Source organism: Mustela nivalis (genome assembly GCF_964662115.1).
Source record: "Mustela nivalis genome assembly, chromosome: 13".
Lineage (NCBI taxonomy): Eukaryota > Metazoa > Chordata > Mammalia > Carnivora > Mustelidae > Mustela > Mustela nivalis.
Genome location: NC_139032.1, coordinates 2,713,373 through 2,733,599, shown reverse-complemented (window position 1 = coordinate 2,733,599; position 20,227 = coordinate 2,713,373). Strand labels below are relative to the sequence as shown.

Here is a 20,227-nt window from a genome sequence, read left to right as displayed (position 1 = left end):
TCTGGAGAGCACTTTTCTGCCTAAGACGTTAGTCGCTGACAGTGACGAGGGTGGAGAGAAACCCCTCCACCTCATCCTCAAGTCCCTGGGTGGCAGCCCTGTCGAGGAACCCCGAGTCCTTTAACGCACAGAGGCCTCACGGCGCCCACACCGTGCCTGCGCAGGGAGCGTGTTCGCGGCCCGTCTGCAGAGTGGTGGTGTCCGTGGGGAGCACGCGGCCTGGTTGAGCATGGAGCCCATCAAAACCGAGACGATGTCTTCCTCAGCTTGTGAGGAGCTGCTCTCCACACCAGGGAAGTGGGCAGCGTTTGCAAGGCCCTCGGCTCTGGGAGGCTTCTGTGGACAGCTGTTTGCGTGTAGACGGAGTAGCCCGAGAACCCAGTGCGATTTGGGTGGAAGTCAGACGCTCGCGCTGTTTCTCTCTCCTGTTGAGCCGGCAGTGGCGGTTCTGCTGTAGAATTTGTGTTAAGCAGCACATCCCAGAAAAGCAGCTTTTTTTTCTCCTTGCTGGTGAGCATCTTGTGAAAAGACAGTCACTTTGGTTTAATCAGTATTTTATGCTGGAATGTGCTGGAACACAGAGTAAGGGAACTGCCTTTCTAGGACGGTACTAAATCGAGTACGGGAAGAGGGGCAGGAGTTGATGATACAACAATGTACGTGGCGTGAGACAGGCACTTGCTGGTTCACCGCAGACTTGTGGTGGTTGGAATTTGAGTAAGTGTGGCCTCTTTAACTGCTGCTTACCAAAGTAAGATCTTCCAGTCCTGGGGGGGCAGTTAGGGGGTGGGTCTCGGGCACTTAGGGAGTCTGGTTAAATGGTGGACGATCTTCCAACACAGAATTTCCTTTGTGGATGGCAGAGTGAATAGTGTGGTCGGGTCAGAACTTACTCGAAGCATTGAAAGTGTCGAGCAAGGTACAGAAATGCCCCCTGCATTTGCAGTTTACCTTGTTGGGAATGTGGACGCGTAGACATGAGTGTTGGTTCTGAATTGTGCTCTCCAGCTGCGGTGCCTGGGGTAGAGAGCCCGGGAGCCTGTTAGGTTAGAAGGTTTGGGATTGTGGACTCGGGTCTCTGGGGCCAGCGTGGGCTTCCGCACATGCTCTGGGTTGCCGTCCGCCTGCCTGCGGCTCCTCTCAGCCTCATCGGGGAGCTGCGCGGGTCCTTTGGCAGCAGTGAGAGTGGTTGCTGAGGGGCCCGCCCCCACCCACTGTCCCTGCAGACTGATGGGGCTCCCAGTGGCCCCAGAAGCCAGTCCTTTCAGAGGTGGCTTCTGGAGAGAAGGAGCGAGCAGTGTGATCCTAGGGGTTCACCTCGCTTCTGTGCTTTACCTGTGAATCATTTGGGTGGTGACTCGGGGCACCCTTGTCCTTCACTTGGCGGCGGCTCCAACCACCTCCCCAGAGCGAAGTGTCTGGGCGTCTGTCGGCAGCCACCCTGTGTGTCGGCCTGGCAAGTGGTTACGAGAACATACAGGAAATTGAGAGCGGTTAAAAACATGGGCATCCGGGGAGGACCTGAGTCAGCATCACCACATTCAGGGAGCCCTCATTTTAAAATTAGAGAAGCTGTTTCCATTGTGTGTGGCATCCGTGTGCTGTTCTTTGAACCACCCACAGATGACCCAAGGGCGTGTCTGCTGCCGCCCTCCCCGGGAACCGGACACATTGCTCTTCATTTGCTTTCATATGTACTGTTTTGGCATGTGAAAATCAGCTTTAGTTTTTATTAGGGTTTCTGTTGATTTTTATCTAAAGTAGCAATTAGCAATTAAAATTTAAAAAAATTTTTTTTAAGAATTTATTTATTTGACAGAGAGAGCGTCAGGAGAGCGGCAGCAGAGGGGGTGGGAGAAGCGGGCTCCCCACCAAGCAGGGAGCCTAATACGGGGCTCGGTCCCAGGACTCGGGGATGGCGACCCAAGTGGAAGGCAGCCGCTTAACCGACTGAGCCACCCAGTCACCCTGCAATTAAAATAAAATCTAAGAACTTGTTTAGGATATAGTTTTTAACCTTTCTGGTTATGAGCAATTTAAAATGTCCACAAAAATAGAGTAACAGTAAGTCCTGAGCCCTGTCAGCCAGCTTCAGTGACCATCAGCGTTTTGCCTGATGATAGACTCTGAGATGATGCCCGCGCGGACCACTCGTTACCCAGGGGAGTTCCCAGCCTCGACGCCCAGTCGATGCTGGGTGGAAGAACTTAAATCAGCTTACAAACAACATATATTTGTGCACGCTTACTATGAAATAACATGTGATATTTTAACACGTGTACGGACATTTTAGAGCACTCTTCTGTAAGCCCTGGCTGCAAGAGCCTCGGGCAGAGTCCTGTCCTCATAGTTGGGGAGCTTGAGTTCCACTTGAAACACAAGTGTGTCACATGAAGTGCTTGTGTTTGCCTTTAGTGCTGACGTGGGGAAAATGATCTCTGTCACCTCTGTCTCTTCGACCCGACTGCTAATGAGTCGTCATCTTCCTTTAGCGCCAGGGACATGATGCTCCACAAGTAGCATTACCCCTGACTAAAGTGCAGGCACAGGAGTGAAGTTCGGAAGTGGTAACCCGGAGATGTGTAAATCTGTTTTTGTGTCCAGCTTCTTGCAGAAGGAAGATACGCATTGCGTTAACTTAAAAATTGTGCTTCGCATGCTCGTAAAAAGAACTGCTTTTAAGTCATCGTAGGAAAATTTGAAAGCACAGGTTAACCCAGAGGAAGACAACCTTAGTATTTCTAGTGCCGCTCAAAGACTACTCACAGCTGCTGGTACTGTACCAAATGTTTGAGAAGCTCCTTTTCTCCCTGTCTGGGGGTATTTATATGTGCACAAGTTTTTCATGTCCTATTTTGTACATTTCTCCTGGATCGAATAGCTGTGTGGTACGAGCGTCTGCATCCGGGGGGCGGGGGGCGTGCAGTGATACGTGCTTTATCTCCCGTCACGGACTCGGCTCAGAGCGCGGCGGCTGGGCCTCTGCACCACTTCAGATGAATTCCCAGCCCTGGACTCACTGGGACGGGGGATTGCCGAGTTTTGCGTAAGGAGGGCTGTATCCCTACCAGAAGCAGAGAGAGGATTGTACGTCCCCATAACTTGCATTAAAATAACTTCCCCAAAATTGGCAGTTTTTGTTGTTACTGGTTCATCCTACCTCATCCTATTGGCAGGCCAGAACTTTAGAAATTCCTGGGAGACCTAAAGCATGTTGGAACAGATTTATGTAAAAACTAAGCCGAGCTGAGGAACTCTGCCACTTCGAGGAGAAAAGGAAGCTGTGTGAACAGTGACTGCCTGGGTGGGCTCTGGAATCTGCGCCGGTCGGACATCACCAGGGCTGGCTGCAGCCGAAGAGGAGACACCGCCTGCCTGGACGCTTGCCTGTCCTGGCTGCCCTCCGGAGGTCTTCGCTCACTTACCTCCTGGCCTCCCCGCAGCCCCCGCCCGATGCCCGGGCTCGCCTGGGCCTGAGGAGGTGCTCCCAGCCACTGACGCCGTGACCCCGGCTTGCATGGAGCACGGGAGCCCTGGGAACCAGCAGGCACCTGCGGAGCGCTGACGCTAGGAGAGCGTCGCACAGCATGGGAGAGCTAAGCGGGGGGCCGCACGGCACCCCCAGCACGGACAAGGCCGACCCGCAGAGTCCGTAGAGGAATCCGGCAAGGACATGAACGTTACCCCTGATGTTGAAAGACTTGGTGATTGAAGAGACGCTGTTCAAGAGAAGATCAGGCCATTAGTATCTAGAAATTAAAGATGCTCTGTAAGATATTCAGTAGATAGGCTGACATTCAAGCTCGTCTATTTTACCTGCTTTTACCTGATTCAGGAACACTTGGTCTGAGGCTTTCTGGAAGGTGAGCAGCATTGGGGAAGGTGGATTGTGGAGGACGGACCTGGAGACCCTGTGCCTCTGCTGCAGAAGGGAGGGAGGGGAGGATCCGGAGGAGACCCGGAGACCGTTCTGCACAGCCCTCTCCAGACGGACCACGGGCTCGTTGAGGGGTGATGAGAAACACAAGTCACACGTTCGGATGACATTTCTGATTGCAGGAGCAAAGGAAATTCTAAAAGCAACTCAGAAAAACCAGTCAGAATGCAGAAGGATCTGTTGGCATCTGTTTTCTGTAATTTGGGAGACGGGAGACAGTGACACAGGCTCTGAGGGGAGAGAACAGTCTTGAACCTGATGCGCGGACTGAGGCGGTTCGGGGACGTGGGCCCCGGGACTGCGTGTGGAGGCGTACGGCAGTGTGTCCGTGACGCTGAACCCCATTGGAGGCATCCGAGTCCTCGCCGGGTGTGTTCGGAAAGAGATAACATCCAGAGATGGGAATGTTACAAGAAGTAGCAAAAATCCTTCTTTTCTTGTTTGTTTCTAAGTAAGGTAATGTTTTTGCAAAGTTACTCAGATAAGAATGAAAACAAAATTTGGAACAGTAGCCCACATTTGAGCAGTGTCAGGTGGGGTCACTATGTGCCAGGGTGTTTTTGTTTTTGTTTTAGAAATTTTCCTTCTTTTACTATGAATTTTTTGCTTGTTTTTGGTCCTGTTAGAGCTAGGAGAGGGAAAATTGAGGTTTTGATTAATTGTAGATTTTAGTAGAAGAACGTTAGCTATAAATGCAGCAGCTTACAGGTTAGAGGTAGGTTTGTAAGACCAGAGCTAAGCCAGGCGTGGGGCACAAAAGCCTCCGTCCTCCCAGCCGCACAGACCAAGAGAGACACGGGGTGGGTGGGCGGAGACATCCGTCGCACAGACACACAGAAGGAGATGCTGGACTTGCCCTGGTGTCCCGCGCATGGCAGCAGGATGTGCTACTTCCGGTTCCCTTAATGAAGGCAGAGGGAAGGACCACTGTGTTCTAGGGTAAAGGGTGCGTGAGCCACTTGGGAGAGTGCTCCTGGCACCTCTGAGGCTCCTGCTGGACACCGCCATGACGAGGCCTCCTGTGCAGAAACGGCCATGCATGGTGCCATGCTCCCTCTTCCAGAACCGCCCCGGGCCACAGCGCAGCGCTGCTCCTGCGTGTACAAGGGACGCACAGCTGAGCTGGAACGCCGCTGCTCTGCGTCTCCGGCTGCCCCTTTGTGCCCCGAAACTGGCCAAGTTAGGGTGGTTTTGTTGAGAATCACAGTAATGGAAGATGTCCTGCTTCGGAATCTTGGATAGAAGCTTTTCTGGCTGTGGTCTTACTCTCCAAGGAGACAGAACCAGTGGTTAGTATGCATGTGAGTGGGTGGGGAGGTGTGCATGCACACGTGTGGACGGAGATTGGAGCCCAGGGAAAAGGGAAGATTGCACTTTCATATAAGAGCACTTTTTTAAGTCCTTCAGTTGATTGGATGAGGCCCACCCATGTGTGGGGCCATCTGCTGCTTCCCGTGTCTTGTAGAAGAGTGCCCTCACAGAGGACGCTTGGGGCCATGATTGGCCACATCCCTGAGTACTGTGGCCTGGCCATGGTGACAGCCACGGTGACACTGTGCACCTGCAGCGTCAGTCCGTCATTTTGGTAGTGATGGTGGAGTGTTTGTGTGAGCCACTGGAATGCTGCACAGGACTGCATTCCTTCCTTGCTGGGGTTTGGGAGCCCGCCTCTGCCCTCTGTGCAGAGAGCCTGACCCCGTCCACACTGTGCAGCACTCGGACTTCTGCCCTAATGTCCCAAGAAGTAGGAGAAGGATCGATGGAGGAGAAACCCCGTGCTGGCAGCATTCCAGCCGTTTCCCCACACTGCGCACTCCCAGGTTCGCGGTCATCGGGGCTGAGCGGTGCTCGTAGCTGCAGGGCACAGACTCAGTGGTGCGTGGTCCTGGCCTTTCCCTCTACGCTGAGCTGCACGCTGCAGTGTCTGGGAGGGCCTGGGGCTCCTTGCCCTGAGCAGCTCTGAGTCTGGGCCTCACTCTCCTCCCCCCACTGAATAAGGGGCCGCCGGTCTCAGATGCGCTCTGTCCCGCTCTGCCGTGCCTTGTGTCTTCTCCCCGCAGGGTAGCTCTGACGCTCGCCCCTGCAGACCGCAGCTGCATGCCCCTCTTCCCTTTTCCTCACATTTGTGTGCCGTTGGAGGTGCTCCCAGCCTGCAGTTGGCCTCTGCAGAAGCTCCCATGACTTCTCAGGAGGCCCCGACCAGGACATTTCTTCCTGGGCCTCGGACGGCAGCGGAGAACCCTCGGCTCACATTTCCCTGCTGAGAACCTGAACCCCACTGCACTCTGTTGTCTGGTGGCCCCAGCGTCACCGTCATGTTCCGTTTTCCTTACATGAGATGTGTCCTTCGCTTGGATGCCCATGAGGTCCTCCGTTTCTGAAGTTTGTTGGTTTCACTGGGATGTTAGTGTCTGTGGTTGAAGGTCCACTTTCCCAAGGTGGCCTGTGCACATGTCTGTCTTCTGTTCCGGGGAAGTTTTCTTCAGTTGTGTTGGTGTCCTCCTCTATTACAGAAGCTGGAATTCACGTCTGTCCCTGTCTCTTCGTGACTGTTTGGCCCCTGCTGTCCCCTTGTCCTCTGTCCCAGGCGTGCCCTGTGGTGTCTGGTAGCTGGGTTCCTCCAGTTTACTTCTCATTCCTGGGCTCTTCGGTCTCTCCTTCCTCGGCCTGGCCTCTGTTGTGTGCCTGATAGTGGGCGTGTTGTCTGGGGCGTGCTTCCCTTTCAGTCCCGTTGTGAGGCACCTGTTTGTGAGGAGGCCTGGGGCTCTCCCAACGGCGGTCCTCCCCGCCGAGCTCTGAGACCTGTGTGTGTGAGGCCTCTGGGGGGTGTCCCCATCGTCCCTTCTGAGGCCCAGCTCCTTTGTCTCCTGCAGCGCCCGCCCCTGGAAAGGATTGTGTGCCCTGTCTTGCTGGGAAGCAGGTTTGCTGGGTGCCTCTGAGTCTTGGCGAGGGCGTGGGGAAGGCAGACCCACGATTTCGGCTGTCCTCACAGCACTGCACGAAACCTTGGGACCCTTCTCCAGCCCGACGTGGCACGATGTCCTCCCGGGCCATGCCCCCTTCTCGCTGAGGTGCAGGTCTGCAGCCACCTCTTTGACCTCGTCGGGCAGCTGTGGTTTGCTGGAGCCTCTGACTCAGAACCAGTGGGTTTACCAGATCGACTACTTGAAATACATCCCTCTGTATACCTCATAGCCTACAATAAATTGTTTTTTGTCTCAGAGTTTGTGTGTACTCCAGTCGCTCATCACTTGCGCTCGCGGTGAGGCAGCCGAGAGCTTTCTGCCGCCGGAAGCTCTCCTGGCAGCACGGGCGGGGCCTGGCCCTCAGTATTCACGCCAGCCCGGGCCTTATGTGCGGACTCCCGGGGGGACCAGGGTTCCTTCCCTAATCACGAGACCCACGTGTACTGCTTGTAAATAAACATCGGGTGTAGATTTTCCAGTTGTTAAATGATCTGGGAAGAACGTGGTTTGGTGTTGCTGCAATAATTTTTACATTATGTTAAGTATTTGTCACAAATGCAAGTGTGTAAGATTCTGTTTTCTAGAGAGTACTGACGGTACGACATGGGGGTGCCAGCCGGCCTGGACTCCGGCCGGGGGTGGGGGAGGAGGAGAAGCTCCAGGTCTAGTGGCTTCTCACTCACTGATTAAGGTGGTGGGGGCTCGTGGTGGGGGATCCTGAGTGGGTGAGATTGAACGGTTTGCCCATTTCCGTTAGACGAGCAACGGGCTCACGCGCATGTGTGGTACTTCCCGTGCGCAGCCCTTCTCTTTCTCTGGTAACTGGGATCACTGTGAGCTCACCCATTAGAGAGGACGGGAATGCTGAGAACGCAGTGCTCGTGCTCAGTATGAGGGCCAAGCTTGCCTAAGGCAGCAGTGCTCTTCGGCCCGGCGCAGTGGGTGTAGGGGGAGCCCTGTGGCCAGCACTCCGTGTGCACACACGGTGACCCCGAGGGCCCAGCTTGAGGCGCTTGGACCGGGAGAGTGGCACCCCTAGCTAGTGTGGGCCTGGGAGGACCCAGAGGAGAGCATGCTGGTTAGCGGTCGCGCTGGATCGAGGGGTGGGTGCTTCTGAGACGATCCCTTACGTGTATATATGTGTGAATGCAGAAAACATCGGAGCAGTGTGGGGCCGAGCAAACCTGTGTCCCAGCCCCGGCGGAACATCGTGGGCTGCAGGATTCAGCATGGGTGGAAGGAGGGGAACGGCCCTGTCACCCAGTGGAAAGGAACCGTGCTGGACCAGGTGCCTGTAAACCCTTCTTTGTATCTTATAAAATACGATGGATTTGACTGTGTTTATGGACTAGAACTTAATAAAGATGAAAGAGTTTCTGCGCTCGAAGTCCTCCCTGATAGAGTTGGTAAGTTCTCTTTACTATTTGTGCGTTGTTTGCTTTAAAAATGATTATCGAAATGGATGCTTTTTGATGATTATTTTGCATTACTGGTGTTTTTATTCTTACTGGAGTGCACGCACTCCCGATACACAGTTCAGTCTCTCAAACCACAGTTTGAGGGACTGTGAAGGACATGACAATGTATGAAGTTGTTGCTGAAGAAACTGACGATCTGATGATTTCTAACATGGTTATTTCCCACATTTTGCTCACTGTTCACGTGGACTCTGATGGGTAAGAATATTTTCTTATTAGCTCAAATGTGCTGTGTACTTACTCTGATTGTAGTCGCTTATGCCTTTATTGTAGAATTCTTATGTGAAGTGATCTCAGCATGTGTATTACTACGTAAGTGATACTGTACTGTCAGCCCGAATTCGGGCCGCCAGAACCCGTGGGCTTGCTCACACAGTCTCTAGAGTTTGCACAGTGACAGGGAAGTGAGCACAGCCTTTCTTTTTTTAAGTGTTATACAGCGTGCTTCCCTTTCATAACCTAGTTCCTTAAGGCACAAGTTGTCAATTAATAACAGTAATGACTGATTTTACCTTTAAGAATAAAGTAAAATGTTACTGTTGTGGTCAGTAGGACGCAGCACCTTCTCAGTGTGTTCACTCGGAGATGTTTGCAGACGGCCGTGCTCCTCGGGCGTGAGCGCCTCGTGCGTGAGCGCGGGTTTCTGCTCTGGGGACGGGCTTCAGAGGCCTCCGGGTTAACAGACGCAGTCCTGGCAGAGGTGGACTTGGCGGGTGGAAGCGTGGGGTCGGATAGTCGGTGCCCTTTGTTTCTGCTGCTGTGCTCTTGGGACCGGGCGCCTCCCCCCACGCTGATGCTCGGCCAGAGCAGCAGGTCCTTTGTTGGGGTTCCCTGTGGGTAGCGGGGCTGTGTCCGTCCGCGTTTCTCTCAGAAAGCTTGCTTTCCCTCTGTTCTACCCATTCGTGGAAGGCAGCGAGCTCATCGGGCAGCGCGCCGTCTCGGCCGGCTGTCGCAGCACGCCTGTCCTTTGGGCCACCGCACGCCTCTCTTCCTCCCGAGACACAGCCTCGGTTTCTTCCTGGTCTCGACGCTGGCCCGTTTCCAGCGTGAGCGACTCCCGTGGAGGCGTCTGAGCCTGAAGGTCTTAAGAACGTCGAAACACTCATCTCCGTTGTTCGTAGGAAGTGATTGTCATGTGTTCTGACCCAGAGGTTGGGTCCGCATCTCCCCTGGGGCGAGACTGTCTGCTCCCGGGAGATTTACTGCATTTTGCTGCGCGGCCTGTGCCCATTCTTCTGAGTTCTTCTGCCATCGTAGGGCAGGAAAAGACCTTTTATTTTGGTTTGACCAAAATACCCTGAAATCTGTCAGTATCTCTGCTGATGGGCTTCAGAGTTGTCCAGTGTTTTTCTGGAAGTTCCCAGCAGGAGGTGGGTCGCTTTTGTAAACAGCAGAGCATTTTAAAAAGGAAATCCAAGGGCCCCCTGCAGACCAGCAGTGTGTCGCACCCGGACTTCGCGTCATAGCTAATTGTGGTGCTCCCTGCGACCCCGCAGTCTGGGAGTCGCGTGGCCTTCACCCCGTCCCGCGCAGGAAGGCGGCGGCGCGCGGCGCGTCACTCGGCACACGCGGTGTCTTCTCTGTGGGATCGCGTGTCGGTAAAGGATCCCCTCCAAGACTGACCGACTGTTTATTTTGGTGGAAAGAAAAATGGGACCTGAAATGTCCTGCCTTGACGGTTCCCAGTGTCGGTGATTCCGCTGGCGCTGCTGCGGAGCGCGCCTCCACATCCCTGCATCTTGTCAGGCTGCAGCTCTGTCCCCGGGAGCCGCAGCTCCCTGGCCCCCGCCCCGCCCCGCCCGCCCTCCCGCTTCCGCCACGGACTGAGACTGTGGCCGGCCGCTTCCTCAGCACGGCGTGCTGGGGGCTCGCCCCGTCTAGCCGGTGGCCGCGTCTCCTTCCCTCCGAGGCCGCGCGACACTGCGCTGCCCGCGTGCGCCCCTTCCAGGCCCCCCGGGCCGCGCCTGCCGCTGGGCCGCTGCGGGGTCAGGTCCCTCTCCCGCCGCCGCTGTCCTTTCCCCGGAGGCTCGTCCCGGCGGTGGCATTCCGGGTTTGACTGAGGAGACGGCGCTCGGTTGGCGGCGTTTGGTTTCCTGCCGCGGGCTTGGGCTCGGGTTCGTCTGCCGTCGCGCCGGCCCGTGTCCCTCGCTCTGGCTTTGGGTGTGCGCCCCCGACTTGGAGCGCCGCCGGCGTCTGCCGTCTGTGCAGAAGTGCCCGCGCGGGCCTGGCCGGGCTCGGAGCCGGGTCACGCCGTTGGCTTCGCTGCGGAGTTGCCCGCGTTCTCTGCGCGCGTGGGAGAGCCTGAGGGGACGTGCCCGGGGGACGGGTCCGCGGGGACGGGTCGCAGGGTCCGTGCTGCGCGTCCGCGTCCGAGCTGCCGCTTGTGTGTCCCGTAGCGTCCCACGGGAGCGTCTCCTTTTCCTGAAAACACTGACCAGGAGACGCGCCTTGGCAGCAGCAAGGGCTTGTAGGCTGGATCTTGGGCGTGTGCCAGGAGCGCTGACAGAGTCGCAGAGCCCCACCGCCCCCGTGCTGCGTGTTTGCGAGGAAGGGTCTTTTTCGTGAGACATGCGGTGTGTAGCGCTGTCGTTTGTGACCTCTGACACGGCAGTCTCGTAGTTGTCCGCGGGAAGAAGGGCGCTTTCCGATCCTCAGGAATGGGTCAGCATCGTGGACGGGAGTCCAGAGATGGGCAAGCTTGAGACTTCGAAACCAGTGGGCCTTACTCCAGTGTGCGGGGGGGTTATGTAGTCTAGAATGGTTGCGTGTGGAAGCAGAGCCACCGGATGTGTTTCGGTGTCTTTCTGATCAAATTGGGTATCGGTGTCTTGAGAAAGAAATGATAATGAGTATGCCTTTGAATTGTATTTTAACAGAGATAGACGCACTTGTGAATGAGTAAAACAGAAGTGCTGATTGTTTTTAAAGACAGTTGTCTAAAACGTGAGGACCGGAGAAACCTTAAAATCGTTAGGATTCTCCGTAATTTCCCAGTGTTGCTAGAGGAAGGTGGTGAGTTTCCGCCTGCCTCCTAAAGCCCGCAGAGCAGGGCTGAGGGTTCGTCTGTAGGCAGGTGTGGACGTCCTGGGATCTCAGGCTCGGGAGACAGACGGGAAGGGTCCTCCTTCCATCACGGTGTCAGCACGTGGTGGCGGATGTCACTGGGGGATGCAGTGGGAGCAGGCGACAGTGGCTCCTGGTCCCGCAGACGGGGGAGCCTGGTGGGGAGAAGGGAGAGGCCCGTGGGGGCAGGGACAGGCAAGGAGGGAGGCCGGCAGGCCCAGGGAAGCAGTTGGTTCTTCACATGACGCAGCGGAAGTGCTGGGCATTTCGTCCGGGGCTCCGGCTGCGTGACCACCACTGTCGAAAACACAGTGGATGCGAGGCTGACCTCTCGGGCCTGGCACGAGTGCATTTCTTAGTTTTCATCCCTGGCCCGGGATGACGTAGGTGTTCGTAGAGGGAAGGTGAGTGAGGCTGCGCGGGGCGCCCCTGTTCGGCGCTTCTGCCCTCGGGCTGTCCTTCCCGCAACATGGAAAGTGACTGTTAGCACCAGAGAGCACGCTGTGCCTCCAGCAAACCGGGGCATCTCCAATTTAGACACAGTCCCACGGGCAGGAGTTGAGCAGAGCGCACAGAAGAATGGCAGGTTCTCGTGGGATCCTGTAGTCTGGGGCCCGCGGGGCTTGGCATCGTGCGGCCCCTGAGGCCTGCCGGGGGCCCTGGGGCCGCTGGTGTGGCACGTGGTCAGTCCTTCCAGCCTCCCCCTCGCGTGAGCTCAGCCTTCGAGGCGTGTGTCTCTTAAAACCCCGTGCGAGCCGTTGTTTGCTTCTCGTCCCCAGCGACCTCCCGGATCAGCGACGCGCACCTGGCCGACACGATGATCGGCAAGGCGGTGGAGCACATGTTTGAGACGGAGGACGGCTCCAAGGACGAGTGGAGGGGGATGGTCCTGGCACGCGCCCCCATCATGAACACGTGGTTCTACATCACCTACGAGAAGGACCCCGTCTTGTACATGTACCAGCTTTTAGACGATTATAAAGAAGGCGACCTTCGCATTATGCCTGATTCTAGTAAGTGCGTTGACAGCCTTTGTTCTGTTGATTCCAGAGGAACTTGAAGGTTGGAACGAGATGTTTGATGAGCCGTTTTGTAGTTGCATCTTGTTTATTTTGATTACTGTGGTTGAGTGATCATTCTTTTCACCATGCACCAAGCATGCCTTGTGAAACTTCGCACCATTTGCCAAGGGTACGTGCTTTCCGTGCGGTTGCACTGTTTGAGGCTGCGGATTTGCACATGGACGAGAATGGTGGGCCCGTGTATGTGGTGTCCTTACTCAGCTCAGGGTTTTCAAGGCTCGTCGTGTTGTGACGAGTGTCCGTGCTTCATCTCTTTACACGCCACATACAGCGGCCCTGCGTGCACGCGTGTCATCCGTCGCGGGGGGACGTGTGGCGTGTCCACCTCTTGCCGATGGTGAAGGATGCTGTGGCCAGCCCTTGGGTTGCGGGTGTCTGGCAGATGTTTTCAGTTCTCTTGGGTGCATACCGAGGAGTGGGATTGATGGGTCTGTGGTCACTGTTGAATCACCTGGGCGCCCGTTGCACCCTTCTCCGTGCACATCAGCTGCGTGTGAGGGCTCTGACGCACACACAGCCTGTTAACTGATGTTTTCACTGTGTCCTTGTGGTTGCGACATGCTGCCTTGTCATGGTCTTGGTTTACATTTCCTTGAGCACTCAAGATGTCAGGCATCCTTTTGTGTGTGATTGGCTGTTTCTGTGTCTTTTTTTCTTTCTTCCTTTTTTTAGATTTTATTTATCTATTTGAGAAGGAGAGAGAGAACACAGAGGGAGAAGCAGGCTCCCCACTGAGCAGGGAGCCTGACGTTGGGCTCAGCCCCAGGACCCTGAGATCACAATCCGAGCCAAAGGCAGATGCTTCACCGACTGAGCCACCCAGACAGTGTCCCCGTTTTTTGGTGTTTTTTTTCGGAGAGAAGTCTGTTGGTGTCGTCTGCCTGTTTCCCAGTTGGGCCCCTGTTCTGTTGCGGCGTCAGAGTCTGGATCTTGATGGGGTTCTCTGGACCCATGTAGGGTTTGCAGACACTTTGTTTTATTCTGTGCGTTTCTGTTCGCTTTCTTGGTGCTTGTTGAAGCACAGAAGTTTTTAACTGTGATGAAGTCCAGTGTTTTCTTTCGGAGCTCATGCTTCTGGTAAATCATGACGATTTACCCTTTTGGTTTCTTTGGCAAGTTCTACAGGTCTTGCTCTTACATTTACATCTTCAGTACATGTTGAGTTCATTTTTATGATGTGGTGGAAGGGCGCCCCTTCGTTCTTGTGCATGTTGCCTGAGCACCGTGTTGTGGAAAGCCTTATCTTCCCTGCCGGCTGGTTTCGGTGCCAGCGGTGAAAGGGCGCTGGCTGCAGACGGACGGCTGTGCTCCTGTCTGCTGGGGCACGTGCCATTCGCAGTCACGTGGCTCTCAAGTAAGTTTTGACATTGAGAGGGGCCGAGTCCTACTTTTTCTCTCTCAGAATTGTTTTGACTCTTCTGGGTCCCTGACAGTGTCCTGAGTTTTGGAATCCGTTTCTCAGTTTCTGCAAGGAAGTCAGCTGGGATTCTGATGGAGATTGTCTTGAATCTCTGATCGCCTTGATGCTGTGAAGCCTTCTGACCCAGGAGCCCGGGATAGTTTCCCATTTATTGAGAACTAAAGATCTTCATCAGTGTAGTCTTTTGTAGTTTGCAGAGTATTAGTTTTACACTTTGTTAAGTTTATTCCTAAATACTTTGCTCTTTTTTTTTTTTTTTTTTAGATTTTATTTATTGATTTGTCAGATCGAGAGAGAGAGGGAGAGCAAGCACAAGCAGGCAGAGCTGCAGGCAGAGGCAGAGAGAGAAGCAGGCTGAACAAGGATCCCAGGACCCTGGGATCATGACCTGAGCTGAAGGCAGTGGCTTAACCGACTGAGCCACCCACACATCCCTACTTTGCTCTTTTTGATGTGGTTGTGAGTGGAATTATTTTCCTAGTTTCATTTTTGGGTAAACCTGTTCTTTTTTAAACTACTCCATTGCTTTCCTCCAGCACAGGGTTCCCTGGGCCTGTACAGGTTCTTCTGTCGACAAGTCCGTGAACCTGCTTTCGAGGTGCTCTTCAGCCCTGACTCTCCACCTTCTTTGTCCTTGGCTCTGTATACTTTCATTCTAAATCTGTACAGGGATGTATTTATGGGCAGGAATTTAATTATCAGGAGTGTTGTTCGTATGAAGTTGATCTTATAGCTTTTTTTTTTTTTTTTAAGATTTTACTTATTTGACAGACAGAGATCACAAGTAGGCAGAGGCAGGCAGAGAGAGAGGAGGAAGCAGGCTCACCGCTGAGCAGAGAGCCCGATGTGGGGCTCGATCCCAGGACCCTGAGATCATGACCTGAGCCGAAGGCAGAGGCTTTAACCCATTGAGCCCCCCAGGTGCCCCTGATTTTTAACTTTTCTGTAGAGAAAGAGCCACAGTAAGAACTGTTGCTTTGCTGCGTGAAAGCGTAGGGGCATTTGGGCCATCGGGGCTGTCCGCAGAGTCTCCCAGCGCCCCCTTGGCCCCCTTTAGCCCCTCCTTAGCCCCTGCTCGGTCCCCGCTTGGCCCCCCTTGGCCTCCCATTACCCCTTCCTCAGCCGCTCAGCCTCCGCCCCCGCTCGCCAGCTGGTTTTGCGAGTGTGAAAGTGCAGCTGCCACCAGTGATGTCCTGGAGCCGGGCGCTTGCAGCGGCCTTCGTGTGAGGCTCTGGCATCCTGGCTCAGTTGCCGGAGAGGCCCGGCTGTCGTGGCTTTGGAATGCTCTGTAAGCGTGCAGCACCCCGAGGGCGTGGGGGGCTGGCGCCGCTGCTGAGGAAAGAGCAGTTTTGTAGAGAGGACTGGAGCTTTGGGTTCGGCATCGCTTTCCTGCTCAGAGGAACGGATGACCGCTGGACGCGGGCTTGTGGCTGGCATCGTGCGTGATGTCAGCACCAGCGGTCAGACTAGCCTGGTAGGGCTGTGTCCGCAGTTGAAGGACAGACGTGCTCGGGACTGCAGCCGGCTGTGTGTGAGGCTGGGGTGGGGGCGATGTGCCAGCAGCAAGAGCACAGGCAGCCTGGGGTAAGCGCGGGGTGCAGCACCCCCCGAGGGCATCTGGAAGCCCTCTCTTGATCCTTGCAAAATGGCTCGCCCCACGCAGGACCTGCAGGGGTTTCTGGAGAGAGGGTGGTAGCCTCCCGGCTCCATCCCCTGCCCTTTGGGTCTTTGCTGCTGGAGGTTTGCTCTGGTTTCTGTGCTCCGAGAACACCACATAGCCCTGCTGGCTCAGGGCAGGATTCCCAGCACACGGGCTTTGCTGCGGACCAGTGCTGTCCTGGAGGTCCCTTCCTGATTACTCTGGGCAGGGGTTCGCTCAGCACCTATCTGCAGAGCCTGGGAAGTCTTACCCGAGAGCTCGGGTAGGAAGACCAGCAATGAGATGCAGCGAACCTGGGGAGGAAGAAGCTTTGAGGAGTCCCAGTTCATTTCAGCAGCAGAGTGTTGACGAGAGTGGCATACGCTCCGTGTCCTAGGAGGTGTTGTCTGTCTTGACAACAGGGTTTCAGGGTCACTGTGGCTTTTGAGAAGTTCTGTGCGTCCAGGCTTTTCTCCGGCCTTAAACTTGCCTCACCCCTCAGCCAGTCTCAGCTGTAATTAAATACAAGCCACAGGGATTTCTGATTATCATTTTTCAAAATTCTTGACACGTCTACATCCTGAGGGGGTGGAGAACAGCACACTGTTTTTGTAAATAAAGTTTTATTGGCACACTTTTCGATTCTGTGCCCCTCGCAGCTACTCTCACAGGACCAACAGGGCCGAGCAGTTGGTGGGTGCAGAGAGAGACCTATGTCCTCAAGCCTCTGGCCCTTGAAGAAGAAGTGGGCCGACTCTTGCTCTAGATAATTAGGATGAATCCAGATGTTACGTTTTAAACACTGTTATTGAAATAGATACGGGAGTTGGTACTTACGTAAAAATTGACTTTGAATTCTTTCTTCCGCCGTCTTCCACGCAGACGATTCTCCTCCAGCAGAACGGGAGCCGGGAGAAGTTGTGGACAGCCTGGTGGGCAAGCAGGTAGAGTACGCCAAAGAGGACGGCTCCAAGAGGACTGGCATGGTCATTCACCAGGTGGAGGCCAAACCGTCGGTCTACTTCATCAAGTTCGATGACGATTTCCATATTTACGTCTACGATTTGGTGAAAACATCCTAGATGTCATCATGGACTTGGCCAAATTTGTGGAACTATTAAATGTATAATTTGTAGACATAAAGACTTGATTGCTTTCCAGTTTAATGAAAGCTTAAATGTCCCTGCGAACCCACAATCTCTGCCAGCAGAACCGGTTTGTTCTGAATAGTACAGATTGATGTGAACACAGAGCATTTTGTGTAAGAACTCCTTCCTCTTACGAGAAGTCTGCGTGTCTGGAGGGGAGTTACAGGCAAGTTTGGTGAAGTTAAGATAGCACCGCGGTCGTGTAAACTGGACTGGACCGCCCCACCCCCCAGCACCGTACTTCTTCCCACCTGCTGCCACGCTGCAAGCATGGTCTGGCGCTGTCGGCACTGCCTTCTTCGTCGAGATGTGTATGGACCTCTCTCTCCCTGTCCGCATCCGTGTGTGTCCATACGCGCCACACACACACACACACACACACACACCCACACACACCCACACGCTTCCTTGGCAGTCCTTTCCTTGTGGATTGGGGCGGGGGTTCAGTAATATTCTCCAGTTTAACAGGAGTGCTTGTCCTCAGTCAGTCTGATTTCGTATATTACTGCTGTTTACTTAAAAGTAAATGTGGGCACAGGAGACACAGAGACGTTCAGCGTGTTTTGGAAGTCAGAAGTTCAGACACCTTTTCAGTCTGGAGGCTTTAAACCATCAGTCCGAATAGGAATCATTTGTGAACAGTTGCTGGACCCACATTAGAATTTAACAAAACAGAAAGCTGGGTAAAAAGCTGCCTTTAATTTCTAAGCTTTGTAAAATTTTGTTTACATTTTTTATCATAAATACTTTTTTTGTTTTAAAGCAAAGCCCAGGTACTTGGTCCACACGGTGTGATGCCAGGGTGCTTTGTACGGCACAGCCTGGTCTGTTAGTCTGTACGACCAGCAGTCTGGATTCTAGTACGGGATTTGAGAGGCAACAGCGCGCCAGTGGTTTGTGTGCATGTGGTAAGTTCCTGGCGGAACCTAGTGCTTTGATCCGAGACATACAAGTTGGAGAGTGGTGTTGTGGCCTTCTGACAAGTTCTCTGGGACACTTTTATTTTTATTACTGTTCTTACTGATACGTGGTTGTGGTCAGAAGGCTTCCCCCAGCTTTTCCCCACAGAGAGTATGTAGACATGTCACGGCCTGGGTCCCCGACACTTTCTGTGGTGCTGAGCGCGCTTGGCTCCCGGTGTTCTGCTGACGGGGACTCTCCTGTCATCGTGCTAGCCTGTGGGTGTGACTGTGGCCCTCAGCCTCACAGCCCTTTCGTGGCTTGTTCCTGCAAGGTGGTTTTGACCGAAGTAGAATCACAGAAGTGGTTGGGTGGCAGTGACATGGTCATCATCTGTCACATTGTTTCAGATGAGCCCTGCCAGTTTGAAAGCCAGGAGAGAGGCCGCACGGAATGCAGTGTCTTGTGGAGGTTGGAGAGCTTACCTGAGGGTCGGGCAGAAGGCTGAATGCACGTGTTGCCAGCCGACTACCAGCAGTCCGTGCGGCCTCTGTCACGGCTGTTCTCAGTACTGGAGGTTCTGTTGTTGGTGGCCTTACTGTGCGCGCTCCGCGCGGTGCCTGCTTTGCCTTTGGAAGGCTGTGCGTTGTCATGCTGTTGGACAGTGACCCCCGCGCTCTAGAATGCAGTGCCTCCCCTCGGGCCGCGGAGGGGAGCTTGTCTGCCTCTGCGCCTCTCCCTGCGGTGCCTGCCTGGTCTCACACTTCTCTGGCTTCAGCAGGGGTCGTGCTGCACGACTGTCCATCACCTCTTTCCCAGTGGCTCTGGTCAGGAGTCCCTGCATGCCAGTCTCCAGGCTGAGTCTGCTCCCCGAGCACAGGTAGACACGTGTGCCCCGAGAGTAGGGCGTCCGGTGTGTGCACTGTACGAACATGGTACAGTGACTTTGGACTGAAAACCAGTGTTCTTTGGAGTATCCTGAGGGCTGGGTCAGTGGCCACCTTCCCAGCGTCACTTGACGACTCACATCATGGTTTTCCTGCGAGTACCTTTAGCACCTTCGACACTACATGGTCTGCCGCTCTCCCGCTGAACGGGCCACATGATGATCACCGTTGGTTTCATCATTTGCGTTTGCTGCCTTGAGGGCGGAAGGAAGGGGAAGGGGTTTTCTGTTGTTTTCCTGCCCCCCCAAATTCTCTTTTCTTTTGGTGGCTTAACCCACACTTGCGCGGTGACTGATTCCACTCCCTCGCCCGGTACTTCAGGCTTCGTTCTAGGCTCACGTTTCAGATCTGCATGCATTGCTTGCCTTTTCCTGGTATCAGAATGTTGGTTCCTTGTTGTAGGAGCCTGACATGAGTTTCCAAAATTATCATGGGACTTGTGACCGCACAAGCCCGGAACCTGTATAAAATGTCCCGGCCTTCCTCACTGACCTGCTATCGTGTTCCCGTGTCGTGTGCGTGTGACGTCCGGCTGCCACGTGAAGCTTCCGAGGAGAACCTTAAACGCAGACCATCCTTTTTTGCATGCTCTATTCTAAGTAGAATGTTCAATGTAACTAACTGAACTTGCATGTGGAAGATATTTAGGTTTTTTGTTTTCTATCTTTGTTTTGATTTTGTTTTCTGTTTTCTGTATATTTGCTTCCTGTGCCGTTGTAGTGGTCGTAGGATGAGAATGCACTGGCGAGCCAGCGCCAGCAGAAGGTGATTTCCCAGCTCTGTCTGTCGTGCAGCATTTGAAGGGACTGTGCATTCTCGAAGCGCCCAGTCACCTCTCAGCCAGAGTTCATTCCTATTCTTGTTTTACGTGCCAAACCCCGCAGTGCATTGGGCTCGAATCTCTGAACCCTGTGGACCCATTAGAAGACTGTTCGGATTGTCACAAATTGTAGTGCCTGAAAACATGCGCAAGCGGATTGTCTTAAAAAAAGAAAAAAAGAAAAAAGAAAGTTCTCCAAAGACAAAACAGGAACAATTATTATAACAAAATAATTATGGTTGAAATGTCTGTGGTTCCTTGGAAATGCTGCGCTTTTTGTATTTCCACCATTAGTGCGGTGTGAGCGGATGTGCATAGTTCAGAGGTCCTCGTGTTCGCACCTGATAATTAGGTAAATGACCTCATCTTTCAGGCTTGAATTCATTTTTAATTTTATTTTATACGATGTGTAGACAGTTCCCTGTTCTCTGCATTTAGAAGTATAAACAATATAAATCTGTTAATTCTGTAAGTAATTTTTATAATTATGATGTAACTCTATCCTATCCTTAAAACATTTAAAATAAACCCTTTATGTGCAACTTCTGACTGTAAATTTTGTGCTCATGAGCAAAATGTGATGTGTTAAACCTGCTTCTGGAAACATTTTTAAAGTTTGACTTTAGCATTTTAAGTAACCTTTACTCTCTCTACCGCATGCGAACCATCCGATGTGAGCGGAAGTGGAAGGAGCTCCAGCTTCTCACGTGGGGTAACACTTGGTTGTCCAAGGGGAGAGGGGCAGTGAGCAGGAGTCAGAATACTCAAGTTTGTGGATTCCTTATAAGGAGAAAATTTATCATAAAATTTTAAACTTGATTATTTTA

General features: G+C 53.6%; 1 protein-coding gene across 1 annotated transcript in view; it reads left to right on the top strand.

Annotated features, from left to right (window-relative positions):
- SPIN1 (spindlin 1) overlaps positions 1–19,942 on the top strand; it is a 76,302-nt gene extending 56,360 nt beyond the window's left edge. Inside the window, 4 exon segments of the mRNA XM_082694242.1 lie at positions 8,056–8,309; positions 12,224–12,457; positions 16,468–16,653; positions 16,656–19,942. Of these exon segments, the coding sequence (XP_082550368.1) occupies positions 8,056–8,309; positions 12,224–12,457; positions 16,468–16,653; positions 16,656–16,714 (733 nt within the window). The 3' untranslated portion in view covers positions 16,715–19,942.
- The last annotated feature ends 285 nt before the right edge of the window (positions 19,943–20,227 follow it).